Genomic DNA, 11,154 nt, shown 5'->3' with positions numbered 1-11,154 from the left:
CCATACACCCTTCCGCTCTGGTATTGCCATTAGTGGGTAAATCCCATAATAAAGACAGAAATCTTACTTATATGAATACTGCACACCCCATACGGACATGTCACATACAAGGCCCTGTCCTACAAGTTGTCAGGTGTTATTCATGTGTAACATGGGATTACGATGGAACCAAATGTCTGGCAAAGTAAATGCATGTGTCAATGTCTACAGGGTCTAAAAATAAGGAAATGGTGCCAAGAATCATCATGTTCCATGCCATATCAGCAAAAGCAGATTAGGTGCGACCACTGCATACATTACACATGCCCCACTAAGAGCCTGAGAGTGGTGTAGTTTTTATATAAGCCTGCAATAGCTGCCACCAAATTAGGAAATGCCCCTCACATTTTAATTCACATAATGATATAACAAATCCATATGATGTAGCTCAGTGTACATTAAAACAACTACAAAGTAAACCATTCACAAATAGGTTTTATTTTTATATTAGAACTGTATTCAACATATTTCGTGTGACAATAAAATGACTTTCCTCATTTCCTCTAAACCAGATCAGAGAGAGAGAGAGAAAAAAAAGATTTCTTTAAGACTGCAGAGACAGTACTTTTGCACTGTTAAGTAAGCTTCACACACCAACGTGTGGAAAAGCTTTCATCTCACTTTTTCCCGTCAAGAGAGTACAGGATAGTGGAGAATAGCAGAGAGCACAGAGCAGGCAAAAACGACAGCTTTATCATCATCATCATCATCACCACAAGTGCTGCCCTTAGTAGAGTGAAGGTCTTCATCACTTAGTGCAAACTCAGACCAGTCACGGAAAGTATAGCACTGAAGCATTTGGCAGACCTCTACTCCAACAGTTGAGAGAAAAGAAACAGAAAACAACAACAACAACAACAACAACAACAACAACAACAAAAAGAGAAAATCAGGCAAAAGAGAAGAAATATGATTTCAGGCATCTTCCGTAAACACCGAATTAAACCACCATGAATTGAAAGAGTGAAAGAGGCAAGACAATTAACCATGCCAGTCGGAAAGGAAACGAGCATGTTTGACCACGTCCTTAGATTCAAGAGAAGTGACCGATGCTTTGGCCTCTTTTTGAGAGACTAATAAGCATGATACCAAGTTTCTCCAGTCACAAAATGCCACAATTAAATACAGTACAGTATGGTTTCATCAGGCTTTATACTTTTAAGAGTATTTTTTTTTTTTTTTTGTGAGATTAAGGTCAAAAACATAAGACTTAAAAGCATTTACATCTCATGATATTGGTAGTGGTCACACAGAGGCCAAGAAAGCTACTGTGTGACCCTCCCCATCGATCACCACACACCCCTCGAGCTTCCCTAACAGAGCTGCAAGCACGCCAGGGAAACCGACAGTAGCCATGAGTCTACATTCATGATATCAAACACCATAACAGCGCATAATGGCGTGTTCAGTCTGCATTCAAGACAAGTACCTTCTTTGGTTTGAATTGAACAGGCCAAAAACATGAAACACAATGAAACAAATAAACAAATGTGAGACAAAAGAAAAGAAAAGATAAGGTCATCTTCCACTGTGGCTTTTTTACATGACACAGCGCAACATGCCGCTGCCAAACAGCGTTGTTTTGGTGACTATTTCACATTCATGATATGAATAACCCACCATCACCCATACTGGAGGCCTGTCAACAATGCGGCCCACATCTGACCATGAAAACACTGAGGATTTTATAAGACAACAGAAAGAAAGTACAAACCTAGATGGAAGAGATGAAAGAAAAAAAACCCACTGGAGATAATTTGGTGTTTTCAACTTAAATGAATCACAAGGTTTGCTATGGACCTAATTCATCGCAATGCATCTCCAGAGATGGCAGATCGAGTAGCTAAATGATAAACAACAAACAAGTGTAGGAGTATGTGTGTGTGTGTGTGTGTGCGTGTGTGTGTATATGTGTTGCACAGAGAAGGCAAAGGGATCGGAGAAGTATGAAGCAATCAGGAGTACGAGAAGAGGCTTGGTCATTCGGCACATCGGGTCGGAGTGCTGGGTTGGTTGAGGCCCATGGTTTTGCACAGCCAGCCGGCGAAGTCCACCTTCTCCACCTCGGCGCGCTTGATGAACGTGTGACTCTGAACAACGACAGGCAGAGACAGAAGATCATCTCACACACATCAACCTCAAAAACGTCACTCAATTCCGACAACCCTAAAAAAAAAAAAGAGTTATCTCTGAACGGTTGTGGTTGGCTAAGACTAAACCCTTACAATTAACATGCAAATGAGAAAGCATTAGAGAGCTGATTCCCAGCCACGCTCCTTAAAAGCAACGGATTAGGATGCACAAAACGGACATCGCCACTCACCACAAGCATCTTCAGGTCGGCCCGGTCTGCAGGGTTCTTTATGAGGCTAGAAGTACAAACATTTTTTTTTAAATGTGCATCAACCTGCTCAGTACATGAAAAATACAGGCTAGCTGACAGGCAACGATTGCCTAAATCTCTGAGACCTCTAAATATGACATGCCACACCCTTAAGTGAGTTAAAAAAAAAACAAGTTGACCTGAAAGCTCTGACCCATATGAGGTTACGGATCTCACTGGCTTGATGCGCTACTTGTCTGTACTTGTTACCACATACACGCGTGCACACACACACACGCGTGCACACACACACACACACACACGAGGGAAAAATGCAGTTTTGCATAGCACCACAACGAGTGAGCACTCGACTCTTACCATTTATTCACAAAGTCCTGGAAGTCGGAGGTGTAGACTCCATGTGGCAGCTTGGGTGGAGGCTGTAGCGGGAAACACAAATGGGGGTGGGGGGTGGGGGTGGAAGAGGGACACAACTTGAGAAAGAGTAAGTGAGGACCGCAGAGGGGACTGCGCAAAAGAAGACAGGACAAAAAAAAAAAAAAAAAAAAAAAAAAAATCAGCACAGAAGAGAAAAAAGGGGCTGCACCATCAGCACTTTGTTTCTGACCTCATTGACAATGTAGTCCAGTAGTTCAAATATAGCCATCGCCGGACGACTGTCCATTCCGTGTCCTGGGGGAACAAATGGTCACATGTATGAGCGGAGTACCACCCCCACCCCAAAGAACAGCACAAGCCCTCTATTTTACCCCTGTGTCGCTTGCCATGGGTGAATGCAGGATGTTTTATGCTGTGAGATTCACGTTAATGTTGCATTCAGTGATTCTAAGCCAATGCACTCTTTTCTCAAATTCAGCGTTTCGCAAACACTAATGCATGTACACAGTTCGGGGGCTGTGGTTAAGAAACAAAAAGGCTTGGACCAAACCATTAACTGTTCCAGCCAATTACCACATTGCTGTATGCTTAACCAACAATGTTGGGGAGTACAATGAATTAGAATCACATATCCATCACTTATCCCCACTTCAACCTGTTCAACCTGTTTCCGACAGAGACAATGGTGACGTTGGGGGGTGGAATTCACCAGAACCTCTGGCTGCACTTTTGACTGAACCTTTAAAGACATTGGTGACGTTGGGGAGTGGACTCACCGCTGACGGGCCGTCCAGGGGGTTTGGGCCTGGGCGAGGTGCTGAGCGCCTCCCCGCCAGCCTCGTTCAGCACGGACCGCCCGAAGATGGCCTCCAGCTCCTTGGCGTCGGGCGGGGGGATGGGGAAGCGGCCGATGGCCAGCTCCACCAGCGACAGGCCCATGCTCCACACGTCCGACTGTACCGAGTAATGCGTGCCCTGCAGTCTCTCCGGCTGTTGAGGACCACAAAGCGGCAACAACAACGTCACAAACACACACACACACGCACACGCACACACACACACGCGCACACACACACGCGCATGCATGCCCGCCCCCGCCGGGGAGCTGCCAAACCCGGGCTGGAGCCAGTACGAGCGCCAGCGTCAGCTCTGAGCGCCACACCCTCCAGGTGCCGGAGAGGAGTGGGCGCAGAGCTGGCAGAGGCCACGTCCGTACCACGCGCTATGTTTCCTGGGCACGGGCACAGGTTCTTGGCAGGGGTGTGTGGGTGTGTGTGTGTGTGTGTGTGTGTGTATGTGTGTGTTTGTGCATGCAAGGGGGAGGGGGATAGCTGACTCACCGACATGTAGGAACGGGTTCCCACGAAGGAGTTGGCCATGGAGTCGATGAGCTGGCCGCTCACGCCAAAGTCGCACAGCTTGATCTCCCCTCGCGAGTTCACCAAGATGTTGGACGGTTTGACGTCTGCGTGGGGAGAGCATCGGAGCCTCAGGTGAACGTCCACAGAGAGAAAGAGCGGCCAGCGTTCCCATCTCATCACCCCCGACACACACACACACACACACACACAAATCCCCCCAGCATCACCTGCCCATCCCCATGGCCTGCGCCAACATGCTCTCAGGCCCACTGCCTTACCGCTAAAAATGTTTCACAATTCGCTAGAGACGCTAACAAACATTGAGCATTGCCAAACCTCCCGAGTTTGAATTGGGAGAGCACCAAAGAAACCCTCTCTTTTCTCCCACTCGCCTTTTCAAATCGTGGGGCAGGAAAATGTTTTAGGGCCTAATGCAAAATTTCTGTTTTGACATTACTCTTTTACAGTGAGTGCCTCACCTCCAAAGTTTTCTTTTCCCCCCTTTTTTTTTAGCGGGAAGGGACAGAAATAAACAAGTCCATGTGAGAAAGACAGAGAGAGAGAGAGAGAGAGAGAGAGAGAGAGAGAGAGAGAGAGAGAAAATGAGACAGCGAGCGAGAGAGAACGAGACAGAGACAGAGACAGAGAGAGAGAGATGGCATGAGACAGGGAGAAAAGCAGGGAGGGGGTTGCAGGGCGCGGCCACCATGTAATCACATCTGAGAGGCTGTAATTACTGCCTGGGCTCCCAGACAGCTCTTCAGTCACTGGCCCTGCGACCACATCCACCACCACCACCACCAGGGCACGATAGGCTCCGTCTCCGAGCCCTTCTGCTCCCTACCGGGCACCACTCACTGCCCACCGGCCACCACCACCACCCATTCCTACTCTTCTCCTACCAGTTCACACTGGCCAACGGCTTCTAGGGGTATACTGATTGTTGTGAGAAGGACAGTCCCAAATCTACCATTAAATCTGCAACCTCCTTTGTCCGTATGTTTGAGTGGGTGGGCGCTAACAATAAGGCTAAAAACCTAGTGTATCCCATGCCGGCAGGTGACATCAGTACACAATACACCTGTCCCCACTGGTCCCCTTTAGTCTGATCTCCAACTCTACCCCCAGATCTCACTCACAATACAGGTGCATAACACCACTGCTTGGGAGCTCGGTCTCATCGTGGCAGTGGTATCATAGTGGCTAAGTAACTGGGCTAGAATGCAGTAGCCAGACAAGTTGTGGGTTCAAGTGCTGGCTGCCAGCGTTGTGCAACAAGGCACTTCATCCCAAGCTGCTCTGGGGCGACTGGCCCTTGTAGTAATTCACATACGCATATTGAATACGTAAATGGCTTTAGATTAAAGCATAAGGCAAATGAATAAGTCATTATATATGGTCAGACATGGGAAAGTGACTGTTCATAAGGAGGCTAAAACTAACGAGTGCAGACCACTCCTGAAATATCTCTAGCTGTGCAGCTCTTTAACCACAGACTACTGTTATATTTGTCACTAGTCGTGCAAAGCCATATATGATCGCCTTTGAGGCAAAAGGACTTTTAACACGTCATTAATCCCTCCAAAATCCTTCCTGCTTTTTACAGCATGCACAGCACACTTGACCAGGAACTTTAAATGGTTTCCTCCAGCAAGAATTAGAACTAGGCACAGCAACATGTTCATAACAGAGAGGTCAGTACTGCTGAGCTGATGGAGATTGCTGGTGGTTAATTAAAGGAATGTGAGGCTACTCTGCTTCAAAAAAGGATCATGTTTTTAGTTTGGGTCGGTTTACAAATGTCTAGCACCATAAATGCTATAAGCTTTCCCACCAGGATCTGATGAAGATGTCACTCATGGATGTCACCCTCAGACATATATGTCTTTAGATACACAAGACTACATTGGTTGCTGCTCTGTTCTGCTCTCCCAATTGGAATCCAGGACGATTGCAATTTCTCTCATTGCTAACTCTTCACTGCCTTATGGTTTATCACCAACTCTTACCTCTATGCATAATTTGATGCTTCTCTCGGAGATACGCAAGTCCTCTAAGTACCTATGAAAACAAGAAAAAAAACAGCAGTTTACAGTTATATTTTAAGAATGCTTCCTTTACACCAACAAAGCTAATATTACCCATTAAAACTCATCAAAATGAAATGTTGCTGCTATATCTATTCAACTCCACACTAAAGTAAAAAGTATACATTACTTCAGAGAAAAAGTATACATTACTTCAGTAAAAAGTATACATTACTTCAGTATAAAATGTATTAATATCTTATACAGCAGAAAGAGAGAGAGAAGCGTGAGGGAGAGAGAGAAAAAAGCAAGAAAGAAAGCAAGAAAGAAGAGAGAGAGAGAGAGAGAGAGGGAGGGAGAGAAAGAGAGACACTTACAGCTATGCTGACTTTCCCAAGTATTTCTTCCGGGACTCTCTTGGCTTCTTTCAGGACCTGGTCAAGGGACCCTCCATCCTGCAGAGAATGAATGAAAGTACAGCCCTCAGAACCATCCAGAACATGGCATCACTTGCCCACCTGGCTAATGGCACAAGGAATCAATGGTTCATTCACAAATATTCCAAATCAGTGGCAGTTCTTGGCGTGGGCGTCATGAAGCACACATATTTATTATCAAGAGGAAGCCCTTTTCCTCAGAGTTGTATGTAAAAATTAACATAGCAAAAAACAAACTGCTTGCTCCTTTCAAGAATTGAACAGATCTGATATACTCATTGTGGTCAGTAGCTCCTAGTTCTCACCATGTGCTCCATGCAGATACTAATCTCGCCATCGCTGTAGAAAGCCCCATAGAAGCCCACTATGTAGGGAGAGTTGCATTCGTGCAGCACTTGAAGTTCTCTGATGATCTGGTTCCTGATCGCTGGCTTGATTTCTAAATGGATAAGCTTTACCACACATGAAATGACATCCGTTAGGACATGGTTACTGGAAGCAACCATACATTACCAAGGCAAGAAAAAACAGGTTGTAATGGTTTCACTCACCTTCCTTGCCATAACTAGTCCAGAGGGTTTGTGACGGACTTTGTGGACCACTCCACCGTTGCCGGCACCGAGCTCACAGATGAGGTGGAAGTCATCATCTTTGAGTTCGCCCACCTTTGCTTTCTGTGTGAGAAAAGCCTCCAAGCGTTTCCTCTGCTGCTCATCCAAGTCCAGTTCCCCTAACATTTTCGGTAGGTCTACTAGACTGGCCCTAGGTGATGTAAAAGCAAAGCCAACAAAAGGGTTAAACTTGATCCAAACTATTTACATAATTTTGCAAGTGGTACACAGTACATCAGTTATTAAAAGCATCACACCTTGAAACCTGGAAAGCTGTTTTTTGATAAAGTGCTACTGGATTTTTTTCTTAGTAACAATATTGAAATGTTACAAGAATTTAATTGATTTTAAGTTCGAACCCTCTACAAGAACAAGGATTTCCATAAAAGGTATTACACCCATACCTCTGTTACTGCAGTTGACAGATAGCCTAATCTACATAAAAGTTAACGATAGCGGAAGACCTAAAAGTCAAAACAATAACAAAGACAAATTCAATTAAACAGTTCACTCACTCAATTGCTGCATTGGTTGAAACCGCTTGCCCCTCTCCAGCAGGTGTTATGACAATGGGGCCAGGTCTCTTCTTTGGGGCCATGTCTGATAATCTAACTCGAAGGTCTAACACGTAAACACTAATCTATATTCAGACTCAGTAAAAACTGACAGTAAGCGACTGAATTAGCGGAATAACTTCGAGATACAGGGAGTGACACTGGCACTTGACAAAAACAATGTGCACTGACAACTCTGCGAGATAGTTAAGTATTGTAGTTAAGCTAGCTGACTAGCTGTTCAATTGGACGAAAAGATCATGCCCAGAAATCATTTTAGGCTAGTTTCCAGTGGCTTTACAGCTAGGCGCTTCCTACTGGCAGCATGAAATCATTCAGCCCTTAAAATTGATAGTCCGTATAAAAATTAAGCAGCAATATACTGTACCACATGTAATAGTAATTTTGCATAATACATCACTGAAATGTCTATATGCTTTCGCTCCCCAACGAAAATCGTGCTTTGCTCGACGCAAGGTGGACGTGGTGTCTCAGCTCTCACGCAGACATGGACAGCAGCATTATTTGCTGGTTGCACCTTCCTCGAACCCTTGCACGTCTAGGGGCACGACTGCTGACTCTCCAAAGTAACGGGAAGGGTGCGTGGTTTTAACACTCTGGATTTCACAATATTCGGTGGGGATTCCGGTCCAGGAAGCAGCAGCAAACCAAAAAGGAAGCTTTCTCAATCTCGCGAGACGAAGTTTATATACCAGAAATGACTTACATGAATTATCGCGACAGGCCATTACTGCTACACCGGACCTGAGTGAGAACGCGTGACACCTAGTGGAGCAAATTTGCCACATCACGGGCTTTTGCTGTAGGACCTAGGCCTACTTGAATACAAGGTTCCTATTTATACAGTGACACACTTTCCATTCCATACTTTTTCCTTACTCAAATTTCCAGACTTTGCGTTAGGTTTTCTGACTAAAATAAATTGCAGAGGTGATGAGGTGAAATCTATTTCCTAATTTGCAATGAGGAAAATCATTCCAGTACTTTACTTTACTGGGCATAAGACACCTTGCTCTTTGACTGTCTTTGCACTTTGCCTGTCATTTTATTTGAGGCTCTAAACATTTATTATTAAAATAAATGATTCTGAACACATCTTGCCATATCTGTACCCAAGCAGGCTTGGTTATGCTTGGTTACAATGCTTGGTTAGAAATGTTGTCCGACTTACTCCGATGCAGCAAGAGGTCACCAGGGTGTCAACATGCCACATGACCCTTAAGACCTTGCTGGAGTAAAGCGTTGGCAGTCAGTTCATGCAGGTGCTTCCCTCTGGCTGCACCAACATGGGACCGCTTCTGTGATGACAGAACTTTGGCCTGATTGGGCCAAAGGCTTCACTGAAACATGTAACATTTCTATTTGGACAGTTCAGACAAGTTCAGATCAGTTCTCCCCTATGCCATGGCAATTTTAGGCAGTTCTTAGGGGTGCTCAAGCACCCCAGTGTGCATACGATAGTTCACTGATGGAAGAGGCCTCAGAATCACCTCAGACATGTATTGGTTGCAACAACAGGGTAATCAGATAATACAAATAATACAGATTCAATTTCAATTTAATATCACTTATAGAGCGCCAAAACATTGCACATGTCTCATGGCGCTTAACAGAGTGTTAAGCAATCAGAAAAGGCCCATGAGTAACAGGGGCGAAGAAAAACTCCCTAGAATTGAAGATACATGTGGGAAGAAACCTCGAGCAGATTCACGACTCAAGGGCCTGACCCAGCTGCCTAGGGTCAGTACAGAACAGTAAGGTCTGTTTACATGATAAATGAATAAGTTAGTTAGGTGTAGAGAAAAGAACGTGTTTAAAGCCACCTGATGTGTATGTTGCAAAGAGGTGGGATGGTTACATATCCAGAATGATAATGCATGAATCTTATTTAGTGTCAAAAAGTTCAAAAAGTCCAGTGTAGGAAGTTAATTGTCCAAGGGGATTAGGAGTTGTCATAGGGCAAGTAGTGGGTCGTTAGGCTGTGCGGGCCAGGAATCCGGGCAGGGGGACAGCAATAGGTGATGAGTGAGATGAGGGCCAAACACAAGGATGTCTGGTAATGGTATACCTCATAAGTGAGGTAAGGGGGAAGAGAGAGAGGGATATAGAGCAGGTTAGTATTACTATAAATCAAAATGATTATATCAATAAGTATATCATTAGTACTTGGTACTATATAGTGTTATACCATAGTGAGAATAGGCAGAGTGAGAGTTGAGAGAGAGAGGGAAGGGGAGAGAGGGGAGAGGAGGGGTTGTACGGCGTGACACATGAAAGTCCATGACAGCACTATGCTAAAGCAGCATAACTAAGGCATGGTGAGGGGTAATCAACACCAGCGCAGGTATGGTCAGTGACCACCATCGCACGCATGACTGGGGTGCCAGTCACACAAGAACACAGCAGGGTGGTCCATTCCAAAAAACCCTGAGGTGGTTGAAGTTTCACACTGCACCATACCTGTACATACCACCATACCACCAATGGGAGGCACTAAAGAGATATGTTTGAAGTCTAGACTTAAAAATAGGGAGGGTGTCTGCTAATCAAATGGAGGGAGGAAGATTATTCCAGAGGAGGGGTGGGCAGGAATTATTGCAGCCAGCATAGTCTATCCTTGAGGTGACGGAAACATGGATTCATTTCTCTGCATCTGGGAAGGATAAGGACTTCCTTATCTTTGAAATGTTCCTTAAATGGTAAAATGAAGTTTTAGTGATCTGTTTTATGTGATTATTTAGTGATGGGTCCTGGTCAATTATAACTCCTAGGTTTTTAACACTTGTGGATGAGGTCATTGGAAGATCACTATATGTAGCGGCTGTGATGAGGATAAGAGATGAGATATGAGAATACCATTTCTTGGTAACTTGGTAACACTAAATTTACTTGACAGTATCGAAATCCTAATTCATGACAAAAAACGAATGACACTTGACAGAAGCGTTGTCATAGATGTTTATGACAGTGTCATGTCACTCTTATGTCAATACTGTCAAGTAAAGTGTAACTGGTAACTTTTACAAAACATAAGTGGAAAAAAAAAAAGCTAACATTTTTGTACAAACACAACTTACTAGCACTCTAGTGCAGAATACCAGGGTTATGCAAACATGCCAGTGCACAAGTATATGCACACTATGGTGTTGGGCACTTCCCTTGACTACAGCCTTCAACACAGAAACAAATCACATGGTCACTCACACATCGTCCCTTGCTTCCTTCAGAGTCAACAACATCAAGCTTCTCTGGTCCACCCCCTCACATACATTGATGAACATTTTGACAATTTAATATTTTGAAAATAAAGAACTGGAGACAGACTAGTCTGGAAATGCAATCCAGACGTAGAAAATACTAAAATCAAAGGCAAGAGAAACTC

The 11,154-nt window shown here is 44.5% G+C and overlaps 1 protein-coding gene across 1 annotated transcript; it reads right to left on the bottom strand.

Annotated features, from left to right (window-relative positions):
- Window positions 1-456: 456 nt before the first annotated feature.
- Window positions 457-8,437, bottom strand: map2k2a (mitogen-activated protein kinase kinase 2a). The gene is made up of 11 exons (XM_042111983.1): window positions 7,713-8,437; window positions 7,138-7,348; window positions 6,892-7,038; window positions 6,527-6,604; window positions 6,132-6,183; window positions 4,102-4,226; window positions 3,538-3,751; window positions 2,991-3,055; window positions 2,741-2,802; window positions 2,363-2,408; window positions 457-2,129 (listed from the first exon to the last, which is right to left on the bottom strand). The coding sequence occupies exons 1-11, from the start codon at window positions 7,793-7,795 to the stop codon at window positions 2,019-2,021; spliced, it is 1,194 nt and encodes a 397-aa protein (XP_041967917.1). The 5' UTR covers window positions 7,796-8,437; the 3' UTR covers window positions 457-2,018.
- Between the last annotated feature and the right edge of the window lie 2,717 nt (window positions 8,438-11,154).

This window comes from Alosa sapidissima, chromosome 12 (assembly GCF_018492685.1).
Source record: "Alosa sapidissima isolate fAloSap1 chromosome 12, fAloSap1.pri, whole genome shotgun sequence".
Classification (NCBI taxonomy): domain Eukaryota; kingdom Metazoa; phylum Chordata; class Actinopteri; order Clupeiformes; family Clupeidae; genus Alosa; species Alosa sapidissima.
This window is presented reverse-complemented; position numbering and strand designations above follow the sequence as displayed.